Source organism: Taeniopygia guttata, chromosome 1 (assembly GCF_048771995.1).
Source record: "Taeniopygia guttata chromosome 1, bTaeGut7.mat, whole genome shotgun sequence".
NCBI classification, from domain to species: domain Eukaryota; kingdom Metazoa; phylum Chordata; class Aves; order Passeriformes; family Estrildidae; genus Taeniopygia; species Taeniopygia guttata.
Genome location: NC_133024.1, coordinates 76,414,634 through 76,440,558, shown reverse-complemented (window position 1 = coordinate 76,440,558; position 25,925 = coordinate 76,414,634). Strand labels below are relative to the sequence as shown.

The 25,925-nt window shown below is 40.8% G+C and overlaps 1 protein-coding gene across 10 annotated transcripts in view; it reads right to left on the bottom strand.

The window, feature by feature from the left end:
- The window catches only part of FARP1 (FERM, ARH/RhoGEF and pleckstrin domain protein 1), a 199,482-nt gene that overhangs the window by 18,404 nt on the left and 155,153 nt on the right, over positions 1-25,925 (bottom strand). For 7 of the 10 annotated variants that reach the window (XM_030270500.4, XM_030270631.4, XM_030270841.4 and 4 more), the window contains 4 exons: positions 13,118-13,308; positions 11,615-11,704; positions 9,315-9,448; positions 323-404 (listed from right to left, as the gene is read on the bottom strand). In XM_030270500.4, the coding sequence (XP_030126360.4) occupies positions 323-404; positions 9,315-9,448; positions 11,615-11,704; positions 13,118-13,308 (497 nt within the window). 10 annotated transcript variants of the gene reach the window in all.

The window sequence follows — 25,925 nt, the reverse complement described above, 5'->3', positions numbered from 1 at the left end:
TTCAGCCACACAAATTCCAGTGCTTTACCTTCTTATTTGAAGGAAAAAAGAACTGGAAATGAAATATTCCTGAACTTTTTGTTTGCTGTTTCTGTTCTCAGGAGAGTGGAGGAAAGGGGTTCAACAATTTAAAATCAGCTTGCAATTCTGAAATCCCAGGGAAATCAACCAAATGCTTGCTATGTCATCAAAGGAAACTTTCATAGCGTAAGCCTTGATTACAATTGCCAAAAGCCAGCACAAGAGGCAACATCATATGAAAATGAAAAGCATACTGAACTTAATCTCTGTCAAAGCTTAGTAGTTATAGGATCATTCCTACCTTCATACTCTGAATGTTCTTCAGCATAACATCTCCAATTCTTTGGTAATCTCCTTTAATGTGAGCATTAGAGCGGCCTTCCCTGTCAGCAACAGAAATTCCACACACTTCAGTCATGCAATAAAACTGCATAATCACTTATAAGCACTGAAACACAATAGCTCATTTCTCTTAAAATCCTGAAACCCATGCTCCTTCGCTCATAAGCTTGTGAGGAGTCTTCCTGACAGACATGTAATTCCCAGGTACAGTACACCCTTCACCCAGCCTGCCTTTCACTGCTAAAACCAGAGAGAACAGGCACTTAACAGAAGGATTAGACCTTTAAAGAAAATTGCTAGCAGTTTTGAACACACCAGAGAAGGCTGGGAATGGTTTGGGGGAAAAGAAGACATCAGAGTCCCATGAGAATATGTGTCCTTAGAGCAGAAGGTTAATCCTGTTCAGATACAATGACTGAACCCCAGAACAGGACCTGGGGGTGTTCTTCCTCTCAAGAGTTTTCTGCTTGTGCAAGGGACAGTGGGGCCAAAAAAAAAAAAAAAAAATTCATCCAGCATCTGGCTTTGACTCATAAGTGTTACATACTGGCAGGAATTTCCATTCAGTATTTCACTTATGGTATTAGAAATGCAAAGTGCTGCCTCCCACCCAGCCAGCTGCACTTCGATGAGTGCAGCATTTGGAGCAACACTGCTCCTGATAAAAAAGATACTCCTGTATCTAAATCCATGTGTGAGACAGGCAAGGATACCACACTATGAGTGAAACCAAACACGTGGTTTTTAAAAACACAGGGGAAAAAATCATGACTATAAGAACCTAACTGTTACAGATCTGTTCCAACAAAGCTATGCTTTTAAAAGAAACCACTAGGAGTATGTGGGGAGAAACACTGTCCCCCTCCCCTTGCCAATTTTATCTTTCAACAAAGAGACGCCATTGATAAACAAGGGATTATTCCATCTTCATTTGAACAACCCAGTTTCATAGGTTGTCTTTAATGACTTCCTATTGTGTTAACTCTCCCAGGCACTCACATGCCTATTTAGGCAAGGAAAAACAGTGCTCATCAAGATTTTTAATGTATTTTTTCTGAATCCAAAGGTTACACTGGGGTAGGAAGCTGGGTTGTGTCAGTGGTAACTTTTATTACCATCACTGTTTTGCAAAAACATTATGTCATATAAACATTGCCACAGTCAAATCATGCTCAAGAAATGTCTAAACTGAAAGTGCAATTTCTGTCGTCAGGAAGCCTCTGTCTGTCAAATCAGACAGAGGCTTCCCCCATGAGATACCCGTCCAGCAGTTCTCCCCACTGAGATTTCCTGTGACAGGTTGTAAATAAAACCTTCCAGCCACTAAAGCTCTGCTCCAAGTGGTGCATATCCAGGTGCTCCTGATTGAAAACTACAACCACTTGGAGACCCAAGGCAGCAGCCCCACACTGGCAGGAAGCAAGGGAAAGCCAACCTGTGCCCATGAAGCCAGCATGCAGCATCCCCTCCCAAATGGTTCATGTTGGGCCTCTACACACAAGCTCAGAAGTGTCAAAGCCAGATGAAATTGTGCTGCTGCCAGCAATGGAATGGTATTCAGCAATTATCTCTATAAGAATTCTTGGTTTATGTGTTATTCTCTCATTCTCTGGCACTGCCTGAATCCTTTTTCATGTGTCTACATTTGATTTAATCTAATGGACTTTGGCAGTTTTGTACCTTTTTGAGAATGAAATATGTAATTATCTACTTACTGCCAAGATAAATATTAAGTACATCATTACAGACTGCTTTTTCTAAGTAGACAATGCTTTTCTGATCTGAAGGCTACAATACAAATTGGCTAGAATACACAGTGCAAATGTCTTATCTACTAGCTGGCTACTTGGTGGCTGAGCCCAAGCCTACCAAAGTCACAATGAGTGCTTCCAACAGCTAATAATTAATGGGGCTGTTCATGGAACAGTCAGGTCCTTATTTCCTAAAAGCTGACCCTCTTCAGCACCACCAGCACTGACTGCTTGCACAGCATCTCACCACACCAGTCACACACATCAGGAATAGTCCCTCTTCACTGGCATTGGCCACAGACTTCTGGGGCTTTCAAAATTTGCTCTGCATCTTGGCAGAGTGACAGAGACAGAGAGAAGGGGGTCCCCAGAAGCAACAGCCTCTCTCCAGCTGTTGGCTGAACAGTGAAGAGCTGAGTGTTACCAGAGCCCCCCAGCCCACGCCAACAGAGATGACCTGTGCATACAGATGCATCCTGCTGGAAGAAATAAACCCAGGGTTTTCTTAGGAGAAAATGGGATGGCTGCATATTGCTCCTTGTTCCAGGCACTCTTCTTCTTTAGTTATTTATTTGCAGGCAAATGAATTTCCCTTGCAACAGAGATGATTTTCCCACTGAGGATGGTGCATAGGTAGGCTGTGATGTGGACAGAGGCAGGGAAAGCTGAAACTGGGCATGAGGGAACATGACAGTTTCCCATCTGGCTCCTAAAACCCAACCTCCACTCCACACCAGCTCCATGCAAACCCCAGGGCAAACCCTAAGCTACACTGCCATCCTCCCCAGCTCCTCAACTTGCAAATCCCAAGGAAACAAGAAGAAACACCAAGAAAAGAGCATCCAAATACAAAGAATATAAAAATAAAACCCAAACACACAACACATCAGATGATGTCTTACTGCTGCAACAGCCCAAAGCACAGGAGCAGGGAAGAGAGCTCTTCCTGTAGTGTATGTTTTGAATAACAACACTCAGCTTGCTGAGAGGGAAGAAGCTGCTCATTTGTTGTGCATCAATGGCTAAATTGTTCTTCTTACTCCTTGTTTTCACGGGTCACTGTTTGAGCATGGTATCTGTCTGTCGGTGACAAGGGAAAAAACTTAGGGCTTAGGGTCTCACAGCTTTTCATCAGGAGCTGATTTATGATGCCCATCTCCACAGATGTAGGAGCAGCTTTCCCCATGTCCCCTGCCAGAGCCCTTACTCCACTGACATTGTGGGAGAGGTCTAAAGTCACTGAAAGTCATGCTAAAAAATGAGGACGTTATTGGTAATTATAAGATAATTTCTGATTTTTATCCAATAGTCCCTTCCTTTCTACAGCAATGCAAGAGTACAACAGCAAGAAAAGAGAAGACTGGCTTACTGGTAAGAAATCCAGACACAACCTTATATATATATATATATATATATATATATATATATATTACTCTAAACAGCTATCAGCTTGATTTACAGGGATTACACAAGCAGCCCTGTGAGATTTTTGAATTACATTAAGTTCTTAGTGTATATAATTTAAAAAATAATAGAAGGAAATCTCAAGTCAGCCCCTACCCTCAATCAGAAGGAACAGAAATTCAATGGGGATGGTGGAAAAGCAAAAAAGAAGAGAAAGATATCTCAGTAAAGATTTTTTTGAGGCAAACACAGAAGTCTTTGATTGCAGCCCTTGAATTGCAGCCAAAATAATAATAAATCAATTGAAACAAATTATATTTACAATGTGTGACCTTGTGTTACATGCTCAGGAACTCCCTCCTGAATACCATAGCTGGTTTTTAAGTTTTTTATTACTTTATTATTAACTAAAGTTCTAATACTAAAAAATACCTTAAACATTCCCAATTACAATTGCCTTTTAAATAAGAGGCATGTTTTGTAATTGGAAAAGAAGAGCCAGTAAAAGCAAACACCTCTTTCCTTGCTTACGCCCTGATTCTTCCTGCTCTGCCCACTCCAGCAGACTTTCAGCAGTGAGTGCTGCATGACATGCTGCTCAGAGCCTAAAAAATGCACTGCTAAAGCCATCAGCTTCCCAAAGCCTTACCAAGCCCTTGGAGGGTGGGCATACATTTAAAGACTTTGGGATGGCTATCCCTGTTGTGGGAGAAACCCAACCTACAGCAAACATGCATCAGTAATGCTTTTAAATGGTAAGGGATCCGAGCAAGTAACACCACTGCATGAAAATGTGCTGTAAATGCAACAGCATTCCACATCTTGCTGTGGAACAGCCTCAGAGCTGACCCTGGGCATATCCTGCCAGGACAGCCACAGAGACAGCAACATGGCTCTAACTCTGACTAACAGATCCTGGATGTGCTACTTCTCTCCCATCATTTCCAGTTAATTTGGGCGTAGCACGGTTCCAATCCCCAGAGGTACCCAAAAGTGACTTCAGCAATGAAAACTATCCTCTCAAAATCGAGCCCAGTGTGCTGGCACCAAGCCTCTCTCACTGTCTTCTTCTCAGGAATCTGTAGTGCATAACTCAGAGGTTTGTACTGCTACACACGCCTCATTTCTGTACACAGGACAAAGACACTTTTGAAAGTGCCCTCCTCGTGTCTCAGCAGACATGCAGAACCAGCTGAACAGCCAGCACACTCCTTTTGAGCAGGCAGATAAGAACTGCTGCCTTGTTTATATCAACTGTCTATCAGACTGCTCTTCCTGAGCACAAGTATTTCTTCTCAAACAAAAAACGGTTAATAAATCAACATTTGGCTCATCTTCCTACACCTCCCTGAGTGCTTTTTTATTAGAGGTTTTCAATTTTGCTTCCACAAATCCTGACTGCATCTTCTCCTTTCATATGCTAAGGTTAAGAGCCCTTTTTTTTTGCAAATTTCCAACCACACATTCCCATCTGGTAACACCGAGCAGCAGCTTTTCTCAGAAAGATCTGCAAACTAGCAGCTTCTCTGGGAGAAGATGAGTCTCCCTGCACTTCTGGGAAGTACATAACACTTTTCTTTCCTAGCACATGATAAGGCCCAAAACACAGATTTGTACTACCTGATGAGGGCTTCCCTGGGCAGAAACAGCTATCCTGAGTTGCCCCAGCATTGCTCTCTATGCAGCTCAATGGTCAGAAAAGGGAGATATTTATGGTTCTCTATTTGCCACTTTCTGTCATCATCATTTAAATAAATCCATATGGAAACTTGCAATACATTTAACAGGGTGTGGAAAGATGAGCTCAGTTCTTTTGGATGGAAAATTATGCTTGTGGCCCAAATGTGGCCCAATGTTATTAAATGGCTGAGGTAAAAGAAGGAGGAGAACCTGACTCCTCAGATTCAACCACCCAGAAGCTGATGAAGCATGTCACTCTGCCTGCACTGCCCACACCTCTTCCTCCTTCCCATACAATCTCATGGGTCTCGGGAAACAGGAGCCAACCTAAAGTCACTGACGTATACCTCTCGTCTTTTCTCCCAGCAAAAAGGCTTGGGAACTCCTGGCCTTGCTGAGGAGTCCTGGCCAGCATCTGGATGCCCAAGTGCTGGATGCAGCTCTTCTGGCACTTGCTCACTGAACAGCCTGATGTGTGCTGTTCCCTCTCCCACCTGAGGCAGCTTCCTGCTCTTCTCCTCTTCTCTTCCCTTCCTGGGTGAGAGGGCAAAGCCCCATGCCTGCCTGCATCCACCAAAGGTCACCCTTCCTCTCCTCAGACCACATGGCCTCCAGTGGGGTATTTCACTTGCTCCCAGGAACATGGGCAGCCTCCAGAGCTCAGCACAGTTGTGCCAACTGAGGAGATTCATGGGCTGCTTTACTGGCCCTGCAACAGCACAGGCAGGGCTGGAAACGTGGCCCAGAGCAAGGTATCACTCATCTTAGGATGCTGTGCACTAAAACCACCAGGAATCTTCTCAGTTTCATGGCCAGGAAGAAACTCTGGCTGAGAAAAATGCATTGACTGCCTATATTCTGCAGCTAACTATTGGTGTCAGTATCAGTGTATGCCATATTTAAAAATATCACTAGGCCCTGGACACTGAGACATGCTGCTCTTAGGAAATGCAGCACTATAGAGAAAAATGGGTGAACTGTGTAAAGAAACAGATCAGACCTGCCAGAATCTATAACCAGGTCAAAAGGATCCTGGCCCTTAGGATGTTCTGTAGCAAACAGCCTGCCCCTGACTGCAGATTTAAACACTTCAGAAGCCTTCAAGCAAGCCAGAAATGCTTTTAATAATGTACACAACCTGAGCTTCCTCCAGCCAAATAATAAAAGTCTATAGATGTTTTAACAAATTAAAGGCATGGAGACATCTAACAATTGTTATGTGCAATCCCCCTGAGCCTTGTTCTCAACACAGCTCTTCTGCATCAGCAGCAGCTTCAATAGGATGGCAAGGTCTAAGAGAGCAGGGAATGACCTCCTGTTAGATCTTCCAACACGCAGCATGAAGTTTGAAACAAACCTTAGAGAACTGCACTTATGTCTGTGTAGAGTGAGCAGGCTAAATTGCACTTTAAGTTGATAAAACTCAGCATCCTACTCACTAGGGGAACACAGAGGACTGGTTGCAGGAGGCTCTCTCTCTCACAAGCTCCCACAGCACATGTTGGTAGCTAGGGGTTTCCAGCAGCGTGATGAAGTCTACAACTCTTTCATTCAAAGGCCCTTTTTTCATAGGACATGGCACCCTCTGACAAATGCAGAGCAAGTTCATGTCTCAGGACATGAGTCCCACCTTCTTCCCCTGCCTGGAAATTTAAGAGCTGATAGATTTAAATGAGCAGGCTTGAATCCTGCCCACACCTGTGCTCAGCCAGGCCCATGACTTGCAGGGCAGCTGGGAGTGAGCCAGAGCTCACTGCCTTAAAAACTCGTGGGGCCAAAGAGAGAGGTGCCATTCTGGCAGTGCTTTTTGTATTTTTTAGTATTGACCTAAGTGACCTTGACCATGCTGCTGAAGGAATTCCCTACCACATTGCCACCAGCTTCTTGTAGATGTTGAAAGGCTGTTTAATTTTGTCCCTCCCTGTTTAATTAAACACTAATCTCTGTAGGATAGAGTTTATTGCTTGTGGCTTATCTCAGCATCTGTGGCATTATATAGAAACACCAAAACCTCCAAAATAATACCTGTCAGCAAGTCTGCCTCCCTTCCCAAGGCACATATTCAAATCTTCCAGAAGTTTAACAACCCATCACTGTCTACAACAGGTATTACACTGGGTGTATCCAGGCTGTTGGCTGCAAATGAATGCAGGAACATGACTGCTTTTCTGTCAAGTGATTCAGAGCGGCCAACAGAGAAATCCCAGTGGCCTTACACTAACAGTGGAAGGACATGCAATAGCTGAGCTGACAAAATCAGAACGAGGTGCCCAGCTGGGACAAAGTTACCTCAGCAGAATATTTCTGAATAAATTTGGATTGCAAAGTAACTTTGTAGCAGATCATCACTTTAAATCACAGGGTAAGTGCAGTTAAAATATGATATTATAAGCTTTAAACTGAGGTTTACCACCCTGTGAAACTTTATGGAGAAGCTGGAAAACAGAAGGTTTACTCAGCTCTAAAAGAAGTTAAATGAAAAGGAGAAACAAAGTAAAACCAAGGAAAATCTAGAAGCCTAAATACTTTGTCTTTCTTTTAACACAACTGGTCCTTACCTCCACTTACTACAATGTCACCTTTCCACAGCAGGCTGGTAGTGTAGCATCATCCAATTTTTGAAAAACATCACACCTGTGCAGGAGGTTTGCATCCACCTCTAATGGCACCAGAAGGATATAGGGGATATCTCTATTTCAAGTCAGCACCCAGTGAGATTAGACTGGTCTGACAGAGAGCAGAACTTGGTCCTGACTGCATAAATTTTCCTTTTCTCGCCACACACATTAACCCCAACTAGCTGGGGATTAACTCCAACTACTGTTAATCTTACACCAAGGTTGAAGAAACAATCACTATTTTATAACATCTGAAAGAGCCTTCTTGGACTACTTGTAATAAATGCTCCTTAGTGCAATGCAATGAATACCAGTAACAGCCCAATGAAAAAACAGCAATACAGGCAGGGTGGCTGTGCAGCACACCTCTTAGGAGTAACTATGTTAGTTATATATAAACACAAACTATACATATATATATATATATATATATATATATATATATATATATATATAAAATTGGAAGTCAACCAAAGTCCTGGGTGAGGATGTCAGCTCTAAGAGGCAGTACCACATTCCCTTCCTCCCAGATAACACCTGCTAATTCTGGAACTGTGCAGGGTGGGCTTGGACAGCACTAGTCTGCAAAGTGCTGTGCCCTCATTAAGCAATCTCAATACATCACAGGAGTTAAACTCACACACTCTGGAACTGTGTTTTGCTTTTGTTTTGATTCATTAGTTAAAGAGGCACCTGTCTTAATTAAACTGATTAACACCCATTAGGTCTGCCTGCTCTGCTTTCACATGATTTTCATTGTCACTGCTCTAACTGAGAAGGAAAAGCTCTTAAAACCAAAGATAAGGTACAAAAAATGCCTACATAGAGCAAGACAATCTAGTCCAGACAAGTCTAATCAGAGAGAGTAGAAGGCTTCTGCTTATGCTCCTGCCTCTGCTAAGATTTCAGTGGTCAAATGAATTAAGAGTCTTCCAGGGAAGAATTATTCACTTCATAGCTATTTTGTAAAAATGCCATGCTTTACTGTCACTATTATGTTAAGAATAGATAATTTTCCAGCCCAGTGTCCTCTTTCAAGACTTTGTCAATTTGTAGAGTGCTGTGTAGATCCTGTGAGTGTCACAGCTGTGATGCTGCAGAATGAGAAGCTGCTCTGTGAAATCCTCCCAGCCTGTACCTATTTTGACAAAAACAGAACCTGGTCCTTCGCCTCTCCCTCTTTATTACTGTAAGCCTTGCTTGCAGCATGTTCTTCAAAGGAGCTGCCATGTAGAAACACTGACATTTGGCAAGAGAAAGCTTCATCCAGAATTATGATCTCATTTGCATATGTCTGTAACTGAGATATCTGAACAACAGAGTTTGTCAAGTAAACATGAACAAAGCACGGTTCAATAAACCCTGTCTGTTAATAACCAACATCTGTGACTTTCACAAATTAAGCCCTACAGCAGATCACAAGGAGTTATCAAAAAGGGAATGCAAAAATGCTAAATTGCATGAAAGAATACAGATAAATAACAATCAACAGTCTTACCACAGAGCAAGTCTCTGCTCAATTTCCTTGAGAAAACCAGTGTGAAATTTGTGCAAAGGTTCGAAGTTGGAGAAAATTAGATTTTTCAGTGTTTCAGGCATGCAATCCTCTTTACTCACTGCACTCTGAAACCACTACAAAGGAAGAAAGAAGCAAAATTATCAGTGGGTGGAATGCAGAAGGTATGATCATTTTCTGTCTTTATGTACCTAACTTAATACTCCTAACAGCTAAGTTAGCAAGGATCGTATTTAGCTGGCACTAGGAACACAACTCAGACTATCCCTGACATTCCTGTGTGCTGAACTGGTACACTTATCAGAGATCAGACCCTGCACAGCTGAAAAAAGAACTCCCTTCCCTTTTGCCATCACTCATCAAATCCTGAAAATTCTTTTCAAACCCAAACTGGTTAGTCAATACAAACTCAATTTGCAAATGCTGCACATGCAAGAGAAAGAGCATTACAATAGTTGTAAACAATTCAGTAAAAGCAAAAAACACGCTCTGCATTCTCTTTTTGCCAAGTTCCATCTGAAATGCCTTTGGCAGGAGCTGGTTCAGTAAGCACCCACGCCCGTGTTGTTGTGTGCACACAGAGGACATCACTTTGCAAAGTGAGCAAGTGGAAGACGCTGCTATCACAAACTGGAGTGGCGGTGACAGGCACCATAAAGGCTGAAACTGGCTCCTGCTCAGTCTTGCTCCATGTTCTCTTTATTTCACCCTAACAGCCTATGGCTGACATAAAACCATAGGACTAGGCAGCTTGCCAAGGGAGTAATGCCTTTTATCTTCAACAGGGTAACACTGCTCACTCTTTACTGCCCTCAGGGGTTCCAGCTATCTGTGGTTGACTTCCAGCAGTGCCTAGAATGCTGTTGGGACCATAGAAGACTGGCAGAGCAGTCTTGCTTGACACTGCATCAGCTGGAGCTGAGCCAGAACTGGGATAAAAAGAGATCCCTCCCAAGCTTCCCTCTCCCCTGCTTTATCTCAGCACCAAGCAGAACTAAAGTTGAAGCTCATCTACCAAGTCGCAGAATTCATGCACAGCAGTTGTTCCAACTCTGTTGGCTACTTGTTCACTCTCAGTGGCCTTTTGGGCCAGTTACTTGTGGAGCACAGCTGATACAACTGTATGCTAATCATCAGGCCCATCACTCTTGCTGATCCAGCAAATTCAAATTTGCCTACCATAAGAATGAAGGATGGGGTGGAAAATGGGCTTTAGCTCTGAAGAGCTAAAACTTTTTGTTTCTGCTGCCACTGGGTGAAATATCAGATGAAACAAAAACTTATCTGCTGCTGAGACTACAGCAACGACTGCAGAACTGTCCCAGAGAACCTGGCCTCTGCTCCCAGCCAGCCAGCTTCCCAAAAAGCAAGGGTAAGTAACAGTGGGGCCACAGCTACCCTGCTGCCTGTAAAAACCGTGCTATATTGGCTCTGTCTAAGCTGGGGTCTGATTAGCTGCATCTGTCACGTGGGATCCTGGAACAGAGACGAAGCTGAGGAGAAAGTGTGTCCCTGGTTCCCAGCTGGTCCCAACACTCTCCCCCAGAAGCATGTCCTCCTTACCACAACACTCAACACAGGAGTGGGCAATGCACCTCACTGGGTGATTTAAGAGCTGAGATGTCTGGAGCTGGCCAAAATGCCATGGAGGGGTTTGGATCCAGTGCCATTTCACAGAAAAATTGTTATTTCAGACCAGATCTGGTACACATTATTCTCCAAAGTGAAACAAGACTGTTGCTGTGTGTGCAAAGTGGCAGCTATTTGCCTTGGTGACTTTAAAAATCACACTCTGATCAGATGCTACAGATGAATGCCTCATTTAACACACAGTTTCACTTTCTGAAAAAAATCAGAATCATTCAAATAGGTACTCTGCAATATTTCATGTTAAATGGAGGGCGTTTAATACAGTAGAAAACATTTATATGTGCCCCTAAGGAGCTACTTCAGTTTTAAGAGAAATCATTGAAAACCCACAGGCATTTTTAGTAATTATAACCACAAAGCACGAGAGCAAGAAAATATAACTCAAGTGTGTCCCAAGTTCCTCAACCTGATACAGCTTCTTAGTGCATGTTACTAACCACAGAGCAAACCTCTACTCTCTGATTCTTGTGTTACTTCCTCCCTGGAGGAGAACTGCCGTGCACAGCACAGAATAACTACAGTGCAGAATATAAAAGCAGCATGGAGCAATGAGGATGTGAAATGGAGCAGATGAAATGCCACCCCTGCCCAGAGCTTCACGTGGTCTGTGAGTAAGGCTCAAGTGAACATACCGATGTGATGACTTCAAGGTCCTTCAGGTATGTTCGTTCCGTGGTCGCCACTTCTTTAGCAATGAAGTAAGCTTTCTCAGTTGGGAACCTCTGTAAAATGCAAGCACATTATTATTTCCTCTGCTTTTATGGAGAAAGAAACCGTAGATAATAAATCACAAAGAGAGTTACAAACCAGTGACCCTTGCTTGTGGTTATGCTGTGACTCATCCTTGAATGTTCCCAAGCCCTGAAGCCCTAAAAGCAACCCTTCCTAGCAAACACAAGAGAACAAGAACCTTCTGTGGGCTTTTGAAATACTTCTTTTTCTGCCAACGCAATTTCTACTGCTTTGGGGTGCTGATGTTCCTTTCAGTTTATTTCTGGAGCAGGACATGTGAAGTTCATGTAGAAATCCTTTGCAGGCTAAAGGACCATTTAAATCAAGTGCTAAATTTGATAAAATGACAAAAATTTGTGTCTGATTATTGTAAGTTTCTTCATCAGAATGGTAATCCACAGGAAAAATACTTAAAAAAAAATTCAAACCTGTAAGGTTTTCTTGGCTGGGCAACCTAATAGATTTTAGATTAGGTAACAGATCAAAAATTTCTTAATTCTGAAGAGCCAAAGTAACACAGCTGGTCGTCTTCTGTGTTGCTCAGGAAGCAAAAATTAAGAAAAAAACCAACCATAGATATTTTTCCTTTGTCTCCTCCTGGAAGATGAATGATGCAGTGCCCTGCAAAGGGAGTCTGTGTGGGCATTTCGCAGTCAGAATGCACCCCCACAGGATCCATCATCAGCTGGTGCACACAGTCACTGGCTACTTCATCTTGGACTGGCACAGAGAGTCCTGACTCTATTAACATATCTTCGGATTTTCTTCTTCTCAAATTTCTTTTACACATCTTGCTAACTATGCACAGTGGGGAGAGACATCTTCCTTACATAAACTCCCACTTCCCAGCAAAGGCATCAGAGTTTCTTTCTCCCTCCTGAGATGCTCTAAGACAAGGAGAAAAAAACGGCCACAGAAGGACAAAAGGAAGCCTCTCTCACCCAGCAGCAGAGGAGGGATGAGCCAGCAGGCTCAGGCAAACACTTTATCTTCAGAAAGCAGTTTTGGATGTGATGCTCCCTTATGGTTTTGCTGCAATGATGGGTCTGAGCCAAACACTCCCAGCTGAATGCTGTAAGCTGTGGCTCACAGAGAGCATTTTTTACTCCCACAACCAGATGCTCCCAGTGGTGCCCCCAGAAGAGACAGACTGGAGAGCCTGGGTTAGCTACTCCCACACAGGCTCAACACCGTTCCTCTTCATCCTGTCACCTGTAAATTTTCTCTGCAGTAAGACAATGGAGCTGACTGTTTTGTTACAACAAACTACCAAACTCCACTCCTTAAGATTTATAGGGGATCCCATCCAAACAAGCTCCTGAGGTTGCAACCAACATGAATGACCCAGATTTATCACAACACATCAGAGAGAAGAGAGACAAGGCCAACTTCATTTGCCTTACTTTTCTTTTGACCTCTTCTTCATCATCAGCCCTGATACATGACGGGTCATTCAGCAAAGGGCTGACCAAGGGAGATGACTGCTTGGCATCAGGGCTCAAGTTTGGAGATAAAGTCATATTTGCCACTGATGGTCCTCCTTGGGAATTGATGGAAAGCTCTGAAAGGTGAGGGCTGCCAGTCAGAGAACCTGCTAAGAAAAATGATAAAACAGAATCAATTAGGACAAGCTTTTTCAAGAAAGCACCACAAGGAGTTATAATCTTAAATTGCAGCGTGTGAAATTATGCTACAAGACACAGCCATCAGGGTCCTCAAACTATCCCAAATGGTCCTGAAGTCAGAGGAACTGCATCCACTTGCTTTCACCATGGGACTGGTTAAATATCTTCTAGCTGATAAAACTGGCTGAATTTACTATCTCTGAAGGGAAGGAATCAAGGCACAGCTGACTGAGCTGCATTTCTTTACTGTGGGAGGGGTGAGGCACTAGAACAGCTTGCTCAGGGAAGCTGTGGCTGTCCCATCCCTGGCAGTGCTCAAGGCCAGGCTGGATGGAGCTCTGAAGCACCTGGTCTAGTGAAAGGTGCTCCTGCCCATGGCAGGGGGGTTGGAGCTATCAGGTCTTTAAGGTCCCTTCCAACCCAGGCCATTCTATGATTCTAAACATCAACTTAATAAAAAACATTTCATCATTTTAATCCACTCTATAGAAGAGAATAAATACAACAATACAGTAATCATTTCAGGAATGCCATTTTTCCCAGCAAAGCAGAACTTCAAACACTCAAATCAGTACTTCATAGGGAACTACAGGGTAAGTTAGTACAAATTTATCTAGTTGAGGTCTAGAGAAAAAGGATGACTTTCTACAGAAGTGTTGCTGCTAAGATCAGTCAGATCTAACATGAAGGGAGAAAACTACTAGTTCCCCAATTTCTACACACAACACGAGTATGTATATTATACCTTGTAAGTCTTTCCATGCTCCTCTGATTGTTTGGGATGGAAATGCTAGCATTACATTTACATAAGAAAAGCAATACTTTTAATGCACAAAGCATGACAATTTCAGATTTTCACAGATATAAAGTCCCATTTCATTTTGGATTAAAAATATTAAAGAATTAGACAATTGATTACACTTCCATGGATTCATTTATGCTAGATTAAATTACTGAAATTAGCATTTTGTCTTCTGGGAGGCAGCCAGATTAATGACTGCACAGAAAGAAAGTTTGCCAAAAATGCCCAGTCTTCTCCCAGTTATCCCCTCCTCCATACATCTGACAATCTAAACCTGTTTTAGAAGAAGAATCTGTCATGTGGAAGAACATTAATAGTCTGTGCCATTTTGGCATCATACATTAAAATCCAACCAAAAAATATGTGACAAGCTCTTGACTACCACAGCTAACAGGCTGTCTAAGATGAAATGTAAAACATATACATCGCCATAGATAATTAGGGTCAAATACAATTTACTATCATGTGATTATGTCCTCCCTAAATTATGATAGGTAAATGTTCCTGGTGCTAGAAAACCACAGCTGAGATACTCCAGTAAATATAATATAAAAGAAATATAATTAGGCCAGTAGTAGAACCTATTTATTTTCTGGAAGAACTCAAGCTTTATTGCTAGAACATGAATGTTTTCCAGTTCCAAACCAGTTCACGTTTAAAAATCATTCCCTTGAAAAGAGAAGGAAAAAACAGCACAGTTATCAGTTTATGTAATCATGACAGTTATGTAGCCTATTAAAAATCAAAGTCAAAGCAGTATTTGTCTGAAATAGAGGTCTGTATTATTACAGCTAGCAAGAAAGGATTTACCAACAGTTTCACACTAAATCAATGTTCAGTGAAATTTGAGAAAATGCCACAGCTTGTTACACAAATGTCAATTTTATTGACACTAGCACACAACTGTATACAGTATTTTCCAAAGAAATGGAATTCATCATTGAGAAATAGTGAAACAGATTAATAGCAAGGTTGTAAGGTTAGAAGTACTTAACTACATTACAAAAGACATAAGAAAAGTGATATTACCTCAAATGTGGAAACAAAGAAATTCTGGCACTATGCCTGTCATACGACAGCGAATAAATGATTTGCACCTCTGTGAGAAGTTCACAGCATTGTAGTCTAGGAGTTAAATAGCACCTATCTGTGATAGATAGATATAGATATATTGACATCTCTATCTACCTATCTATAATCCTAGATCTAAGCTCTGATGTACTGTAATTTTTATCAGTACAACTCAAGTATTTCAAACTACAAAATATCAAAAGGACAATGAATTAGAAAGATGCCCTATCTTACAGTTGGAAGACATTAACCTGGGAAAAGTATTATGGAAAGTATCACAAAAAATGTGCCTGGTGGCTCACAGCACTGTGTATACACCAAACTGATAAAAGACTTTGCATGTCAATGCATCACTGACATTCTCAAAGTTATTTTGCAGCAAGCTGAAATGCCACATCCTCCCCTTTGGTACCAATGTGGGCAGGAGAAGGGACCAAACCCAATCACCATCACCACCTACAAGTAAGAGCTCAGTCAGACCCCACCTGCCAATACACCGAACAAGTGAAAATTGAAACTAGTTTTAAGAAAGTGGCTGCATTATGAAAGGACCTCAAAATATCCTTACACTAGTACATTCTGGGGCCTAACACAGCCACAGATACCAACACACTGCATATTGCTCTGGGAAATGTGGGAAACAAGTTTGTTTTGGTGTGAAAATGTCAGTAAGCATGAAGAAACAAAAATGGAGGTTCTCCCCTCCCCCATCACCAATCAGTCAGGACACGTGTCATGCTGATGGGTCATGGCAGTGCTGCAAAGTGACTTTCTCTTTTCACAGAAGTGAGGAAGAAATAACCTGAATTAACAAAGTGTTTCATCTGATCTCCTGCCACAGAAGAGTATATTCATACAGGCTCTACTCATCAACTACATACTGCAGAATATAAACAGAAGCAGAAGGGAGAAGACCAATCCTATTTACAAGGTACTGAAATCCCTTACAATTCACCCTCAAGGATGCATGGACTGACAGGCAATTATTAGCATGTCATTTGCCAGATAGCAAATGCTACTGCACACTGGAGGCCTAAATGGTTTGCAGCTGGTAACATAGAACTGTCTTTGCTTGTACTTCAAGTGATTTTTATTTAGATTCAGAATTGGGCCATCTTTCAAATTTAATGAAGTCAGCTGTATACACACAAACCAAGAGAAAGCACAAAAGAATGTTTATCTGAGGATTATTTAAGTATATACTAAAATTACATCCTTGGAGGAATGGGTAGGAATCATTATGCATGTGCTTCAATTATTTTCTAAGTATGGGTTTAAGAAGAGAAACCAACACTGGTTTATGACAGTGGCAAGTAAAGAGAATGCACTTTACCATGGCATGCCAGATTTTACCATCAATGCCAAAATACGTGGAGAGGTTCTTTGTTCCACTGACACCAGAGAAAAGTGCTGCAGTAGATAAGGTAACAAAAGAAGCAAAACTTGATTGAAATCTAACTTGGGTAAAAAAAATCTATGAAATGACAATGGCATTTTACATGGCCACAGGACATAAAAAGTATGGGTTATCCTCCTAGCTTTACACGTGTCTCAAATCACTCCCCACCAACATACGTATTCCATGCGCTACACAAAAAGAAGCCAGTAGCTAGAATCAAATACTTAATAGCTACACCTTTGTCAAAATACACATCAGTTGCTTGCTGCAGTTTGGGGGTAGGAAGGCATGGAGTGCTGGCAAGTTGTGGGTGCCCTGCTAGAGAGGGGCAGGCCAGGCTCTGCCCTTGGCCACCAGATGCCATCCATCCCACTCACTGTACCTGTGATACTCTTGGCTCCTGTCACACACAGCTGTGAACCCACAGGGGCTGAGGGTGGTGCCTAAGGAGTGTTGCAATGAGTGATACTGCTCTAAACATGGCTCATATCAAAGGAAAAACAGTTAAAATCAGTACTTTCCACATGATGAAGGAAGTATCTCCCAGAGGTCAATGCACATCATATGTGGCCTGAACTGCCTGCTGCCTCTTTGTTGACTACATTGGCAGCATGAGATGACATGAAATCCCTGGTTAGAAACTAACCTAACACAGGAGAGCTCCCTCTTTGTGAGGGAGACAAATGGGACTGAGTGTATCCTGAAGATACTCCTCCTTCACTCATTTTCTCCTGAAACTACAAAATAACAAAATCAGGCCATTTAGTGTTCTGCATCTGCTTCAGAAGAACAGATCCCATTCATACACAGTGTTTTTTAACAGAGAAGAAGAGTACAGCAATGTTAAGAAGCCCATGGGAATGCTCCTTTTCTGTGGAGTACCAAGTAGTGATAATGACTCAATTATGGAAAGTGAGAGAAAACATCAACCATTATTAAAGGTGACTGAAATTCTGCTGGAAAACTTCATGTACCACTTAAGAGCTAACCAAGTCAGCTCTTGAGAATTTTATTGTTCTCAAGGTTGTTACTGTTATTTAGAAATTAAAAACATACTAAGAGCCAGAAAAGCACCTTGCTCAATACCTGGAATGTTGCAGGACTTATTCTCTCTTACTTCTGCTCTATGGCCTGCTCTGCAGTCAGGCGAGGCTTGTGACATGCATATCCCAGTTACTCAACTTGAATGTCAGATCGCTGTTTTCTAAACTCAAGTCTGGCAGATGAAACCCAAGTTGTTTTCCCTTTCTCCTTGGCATTACTGAGCATATAACTTACACCCGCTCTTTAATAAGAAAGTATCTGACAGAGCTGCCACTGCTGTGCCCACACAGTCTAGCTTAATTTTCCATTTTCACAGTGGTTGCATAGCTCTAATGTGCATCTAAATGTTTTGGTCAGAGAAGATACAAAATGACATGGGAAGAGAAAGCACCAGATGAAGCAGCTGGAGTTTTCATATGCACTTCACCAATCATTAAAGTACCTTAGATTGAAGAAGAGTTTAATAATGGTGTCCACCCCTTCTCTCCCCAGCTCTGAACCAGGCACAGTCATGCTGCTGAAGAGCTATGGGATGGAGATTCTGCTCTACTCTCCCTCAATGTAAGAAAAAAATCCCACTGACTTCCACAAAATCTTGAGGGGAACCAGTTCATCAAGCTGCACTTCTCTTCCCCATTACAGGAATCAAGCTGGAGCAGTGGATACAGTTTGTTAAGTTTGAAAAGTAGTTACAACAGCCATAAATGAATGTACAAACATCCCTGAATACAGTACCAAAGATTTTGAGGAGGAACAGGAATTAAAACCAAACTCGTGAAGAAATCCAATGTCACACATAACCACTAACTCTGCCTGGCTTGAAGAGGAGCTTGAGAGGAAGAAAGGTTCACTTTGACTTCACAGCTGCAAAATGCACGCCCACAGCTGTGAGCAGAATTTGGGAAAATGGTGCACCTTCTCAATGAACCAATTTCCTCGTATTTAGGACAAAGCATCAGCCAGCAATTGGACAGAACAATTAAACCAGTGACAGTTTTACAGCAAAATACCAGTTAGAATGAGTAAAAGCCTTCAGGTACAGGTGAAACTAAAAATAATAATAAAAAATTTCCATGCATACACAGTTAAATGGCTTGACATGCTTATAGTCTCATCAAGCTTGGTGTTGGTTAAGTAGCCAGCGACCTCTCCAGCTGGTAAAAGTCCATGCTTTATTGGTGTACTGCAGTATTAGACAGCGGTGAGTGTGAAATCAGACAGTAACTGCTGTTGGCCTACATCAGGGTCTACTCCCATCTTAAGAACAAAGAGTGAGCATTACAGTCTGGGGAGAATGCAAGGTCACTGGGCATCAGTCCTTTGTCTAGCCTTGATCTCTCCAGACAGAAATAGAGCGACCTATAGAAGGTTTTCCGTCTGTGCCCAGGGTTAGGGTTAGTTTGCTTTTGTTTGCCTTTAAACCGACACGACACAGTGCTACAGCAGAATTGGAACCTTCAGCCCCCATGTAAGCTCATGCCACAGATACTGTCCATTCCACCAAGACACCTCCCCAGGACTGCAGTGATCCTGCTTACGAGCCACGGCACCCAGCCTGCATTGCTGGGTGCAGCCTTCATTAGGAAATGAAGGGCAATCTGATTGTGCTCAATGAAGCCCAAATGCCCTGGAAAAGAGACCTTCTCCCCTCGCTTCCCTCTTCTCTTTTGCTCCTCAACATGGTGTGGTTTCTCAACCTGAGAGTCACAGCCTGGTTTTCATTAATTCTGAGGAGAGGACTGCTCTGTGAGGCAGGATCACTGTAACAGGAGGAATCAGGTAATCGAAATACAAAATAGGCATTTCTGCAGTAAAAGGACATTGAGACAGTGCTCCAAACAATGCAAGGAACAGAAGATATACCATGCTTTGAGGATAGACAGAACATTGAAAAGGCTTTTTCTCCCAGAGAGGTACATGCTGACAAAACAGTGCATACAATGAAACAAAAAATGTTTCTCTTTAAAAGGTATTAAACAAATGACAAAAATGAGAATGAAGTCCCCAGCACTGCCAATCTTAAAAATTAATTTTTACTATTGAGATTTATTTTTAAAAAATCTATGCATGTGCACACACAGAAATCAGGAAAGGGCTGGGTAAGTGAACATTGTCAAGCTCATGTACATTTGTTAGTGGGCCCAGGTGATTTTCTTAGCAGGAAAAGGGAAATACAAGGATTCAGCTTATCAAATATTTTTAAGTGCCTCATGGAAAAGCAACAGGCATGAGCTCTAACATTCTCTGAACTAAACAGAAAGAACTACCTCTGATCTTGCTGAAAACCATCAAAGGCAAATGCCTGTGCACTTCTCAAAACCAGATTTGCAGCATTTTAAAGAAAGCATCTAATCTAATTTTAACAAGCTTGAAAGCTCTTGAATCAGAAAGCATTAATTTTCCTTCAACCTTCCATGCTCAGTCAGTGACAGCTGTATCATTACTGCCTTTAGACTTGATTTTTATCAGTGTGAACTGTAGATTTTTATGGTTCTTTTAGGGGCCAAAACTTTACCAAAAAAAATCATCAACGAAAATTACACCTTAAAACTCTAACCATTCTTGAGCAAACTATCTACCATTATGTCATGCAAATTTATGATCCACCTAAGGTCTTTACTCCCTTTACTGTAATAACACTACCATTATTTACATACATATTTGTGAAAAACATGCCTGTGAATACATTGCTCAGCCAGGCACAAAGGATTTCCAGCTCTCATTTAAAAGAAAGTGCTCACTGCTTTTAATAACAAACAACATAAACCAAGCTTATTCTACATGCTCTTTATAGAACACAGAACAAAAGACAAAACACTTGGTAAAACTGCTACATGTCACCCAAACTAGAATTTTTGCTCATATGATGCCTTTGATTTTTAGGTAGAAAATCTATATTTAAGAATATTAATGGCACCACACAGCCTAACCATAGGGAGGAACACAGAAGATAGCTTTACTCGGGATGCACATGTTGCACACAAATTATTTCCCTTACAAATAAGTAATTAAGATATGTGCCTCTGTCTAGGCATACTTCAGTAACTATAGAACTACAGAAACAGAAGAAGAAAGATTTTGCTGATGTCAGTTTCCTAGGATTTAAATTTTCTGCCTCTCTAGAACCTGACAGTATGGGCAAAAATTCTTCCTGAAGTAGCTTGACTGAAACCGGAGTCCACTGCTACTCACATTTGAGAAAAGTTACACACCAGTCTGAGCCTTGGGTCCTCACGATGTTAACACTGTGCATCTGCCCCTTAACATCAGAAGACCCACAACCATCACCACCAAGAAGCAGACACCAACAAGCAGCTGGATTTCTGAAAATAGGACTCTTCTCCTACCACTTGTGTGGTAACAAAATAAAGGCCTACATATTAAAAATTGTTCCAGAAGATTCAATTTCCCTCATATATTTAGAGTTTCTCTTATTTTTTTATGAAGAAAAGGACTGATCTGCTAAATGAAGAGGAAAGAGACGAGCTAAAGTATGCAGAAACTGCCTTAAGAAACTACACTATTCAGAGAGAGAGAGAGAGAGGGGAGCATTATTGGAAGAATAGAAGAGATTTTGGCTTACTTCACTTTATTACATGCTTGAACAGAGAACCTCTTTCGTTCACATTCACTGCTCTTTCCAGCTTGGTGACAACCATGCTGCTGAATGTCAGGGATTCTCCAGTGATCCACATTTCTGTGCACAAGGCCGTGACACCCAACTTCCTCAAACATGTGTAGAAGTCAGGAAAAACTTGCATTGGTAATTTGTTTTTCATCATTAAAAGTTAAATTGCAGCAATTAAAATTTAATTCTAAAGTTACCTCAGACAGCAGTCTAACAGCTCATTAAGACAAATGAGATTTGTTAAACAAACACGGAATTTGACAGAATTTATAGGTCAGGCATCCTTTTTTCTCTTAAAAAACTGTTCCAGAAATAGACACAGTTCATGCTAATTGCATGTAGATCATATCAATGAGATCTGAATCACTGGTTTTACCAAAATTCAAAATTGGGTCTGCTTCATCAGTTCAACTGATAAACATAATAAAACTACTGGAACTTGAAACTCTCAGAAAAAGAGTGGAAAGCACATTATGCAAAAGGGAACTGCAAATAAATAGGGCTAGATATTTTTTGTGTGCTTTAGATATTTTTAATTCTTCTCTTTTCCTTGTCTTCCTGGAGCTCCCCAGAAGAAACTTCTAGTGATTACAGAGATTCTATGTTTGTGTGTTTATCGTGGGACTGAAGAGGACAGAATTTAAAACATCTCTGCTTCTTAGTGAAGAAAAAGAGGGCCTATAAACAGCTTTTAGATCTGTCTCACCCATTTTCTATTTGACTTTCTCTGGTCACCACCAAGTACTTGCATGTACAGAGAGAGAAGTCAGAACAGGAACTTCTGGCATGAATGCCCTTGCTTCAGAATGAACAGAGCTTCAACTAATAAAAGCCTCACTGCAATAGAACCCCAAAAACCTGTCCTACAAATATTCAGGGGAGAAAATACAGGTCCTGAAGCAGTCTGGTCAAGTAATACTAGCCTCATTTAGTGAACCAATTCACAAACAACTATTTTTTTCACTCTTTACTGGGTTCTACTGATTACATTCAACACTATCAGTGTTGCTCTGTGGCGAAAATTCTTTCTAGTTTTGCATGCCCGTTAATCTTGAAAAAAACTAATAGACTGATACAATTTTTCAAACTATTGATATGCAATTCTTTCATGATGCTCATCTGCCTATAACTCAGCTTTGTATAGCTCACATAAGGTAAATGTGAATACAGAAAACCTAAAAACTTTCAGTGACATGTTGATATTTTTCATCTACGGGAATTTCTCTTCAGCTTTTCTTTGGTATTATTTGTATTCAGTGTGCAATGGTTAGTGGGATGGTGCCTGTTAGGCAGGCTATGAGCCATGGTGAAATGGCAGCACTTGGTGTAAATCATCTTCAGAGAACACTCCTCTCTGCCATGCACAAGGAGTATGTTTGCTAGGGGATACGGACATAAACTGAAAACAGTGCAGTCTAGGCCATTCAGGTATAAAAGCTCCATACCTGGAAGATCCTATGTAGTTCTTGGCTTCTACAACAACTTGCCACTCTCCATCTTTCCTTCCTCTATTTATTGACAAATTTAATATCCCGGGTCACTGAGGAAAACTAGATTCTAGAAAAGACTGCCATGAAACAAAAACAAAACCAAAATTTCCAGATGATCCCAAGAGGACATCACAAGTTTGAGCCGCTGCTGAGTAGGAGAAACCTTAAAATTATCTGACATGACCTTTCTACTGCCATTGTAGAGGATGGTTGATTGTGGTCAAGTAGCTGGAATAGGAAAGAATGAATCAGATGGTCTTTTATTTAGAGATTGCCTAGATCTGCACATTATCATGGACAAACCCCTAAACTGCACTTGCAACTCACCTCCATATTTATCCAACTACATGGACAGAGTTGAATTCATCAACCCAACAAGAGGCTTCTTCCACACCCTCTGGAAAGACAGGAGATGGGTGATGCAGGACTACACAGTTCAGACTGGACATAGCTGCTCAGTCTCACTGGGACTCATCTGCCTCATTTGTACCAGCTGCCTATGGATATCTGGGCACTTGATGAGTTTGGAACTGAAAGTTCATTATTGACAATAAAAGTTTTAGAACGGTGAATCAAAAGTACCATCAGCCACATTCCAAAATCTGCTGGAATTGGTGGGAGAATCTGTTAGTTACTCTGTCTGTAATTACCTGCTATACTTGAGACAAAGTTATGCTTAGATCACTGCTGTTGTCCAGTGTATTCAGATTAATAAATGTTTGCAACAATGAACTAGAACTGGCAAGCTCGTCTTACCATAAGCACTTTGTGAGCCAGGACAAGAATTCCTCCATCTCATCTCATTTGCAGTCTTGCCCTAAAGGTTTCTGTTCTTTTCTGCAAGGTCCTTTTGATTGTCCCACAGAAACAAATTCCCAGATGAACTCTAAGGGGCCTGATCCTGTCTGAAAATGTCAGTTTGAAATTCCTTTGTCACTTCACCATTCTTGGCAAGGGCTCAGACATGAACCACATGTCTGGTGAAGGAATTTGGCCCACAGACTGCTTTAATTACAACCTTGTCTGCTGATATTAAACGGAGCTTCACTGGCATTAGAATGCTGCAGAAGTAATTAATCCTAAATGAAATTATTTCCTATGTAATTTATAAGCTTTACTTCTTTTAACTGGAAGAATTCCATGTGTTAAAACAACAACTACTTAAATATTCAAAGCTGAAAAAATGCCATAAGACAGAAAACTCCTCATACTGCATTTTTGAGGATAATATTGAAGTGGGAAAAGCTGTTGAGATGCTATATTAGCAACTAGGCTAACTCCAGATACTCAGTGGGTCTGTTCTTAAAAAGTTGTGAATTTAGCATCTTCGTAGGCATATGAGAGAAGAACCAAGCCTGGAAACAGTATCTGAGAGGATGCAAAATAGCAAACACTACTTATAAAATTTTATATTCACTTAAATCCAAAGTGAATATTAAATCTATTCATAATCTTTTTTTAAGTAGCAGAGATGACTGTAAATCCTTTTGTTGAAAATCCATTACTTGAATTCTAATTTTACTGGCTAATGAAGCAATTAATTCATCTGTCCAAACTGCTATTACTTTACTTTATGCCTACTGATACTTTAGCTGCACCAGCAATAAAAAATAAATCAAAAGGAGAGTCATGCACCCAATTCCCCATGCTCACTCTATTTGGTGATGTGAGCTTCAACTACTTATTTCATCTTATATATTGTGAACTTCAAGGCAATTATTTTACAGCTATTCTAAATCCAAAACACAAACCATCCTCTTTTAGAATCATATACAAGCAAGCTTCTCCCTAATTATCAATCTCACTGTTTGTAGACTCATGCTTTTAACTACAGGAATAAATGCGAGTATTCCCTGTCCCCAAAATATCAGTATCTAAAGAGATGCTTAAAATCATTCCTGTTCAAGAATGAAGTATCTAATCTCTAAGAAAACCAACACTTTAAAGGAGATGAGAGAGTTGATACTTATGTTTATACAAAGATATATTTTACTTTCAAAACAGTAAAGTATATAACAACACATGTCTAGCTACTATAGGTATATTTTTAAATATCCTTCACTCAGATTAAGTGTGCATAGACCAAGGCATTAGAAAAATTAAAAAGACTTCTTATTTTATAATTTTTGTAAAAACAATCTTGAAAAATTTTATATTGTCTAAATTTACAAAGTCCCGTAACTTTTTCATCAGTAATTATGTGAATGGATTAATCATTGCTGCATGCATGAACTGATGCAGATCACTGGGAATGACCTGCAGTTCAGTCAATGCTGTTGTTCATCAGTTAAAATTCTGGGATTTATTTTCATTCTTCCACAATAAAAATATATAAAAGTTAAAAATAAGGCCAATTATAAAGAGCACATCCTGTCTCCCAGCTCTAGTAACTGTAGAACAGTTTCCATACAGAGGACCTTTCATCTGGATTTTCTTACTTAACTTGGAGAAACTAACATCAGATTTTATTTGGATACCTTAATTCTCAATACTTCTGGCCAGTGAAAATGAAGTATACACATAATTAGTCTCTTTGTCCTTCTGCCCAAATCCACTCTATGGATAGAACAATAAGACAATCACCCTGGAGCACTGTTACTCCTACTATTCTCTTGTCAGGGGATGAAAAATTTCTGAGGGGCACTACTATAAAAGTAGCCTATGACAGAGTAAGAGGATCCTGCACAGATTAAGATTTTTTGTGATCAAAGCAAAAAATAAAAAATCCACTATTTCCAAACCACCCACCACAGAACTCTGATGTCTCTACAATAATTTCACTGAAAGTATAAGCAATTAATAGAATTTCTTGCAATATATATTAAACTGATAAAGGATAGAAAGGATTGCCTTGCGAGTAATACTCAAACCACTCTTCATTAGAGCTGTTTCGATCAAAGTTTTTTTTCACTTGAATTGTATCCTGTTATTTTCCTTGCACAAAGAAGAGTTTGGAGTTTCAAATTCTCCATCACCAAATAAGCCTGTTGAACCCACTGAAGAAAAAGACAATACTGTCATTTTTCTTGACAATACTGTCATTTTATACATGCCTGATTTGTACCCTCAGTTCATCAGATTATAAAATGAGTTATGAAGAAGAGTAGACCAGACACATTCTTGCTATGAAAAAAGTTTCCAGCATATTTCAA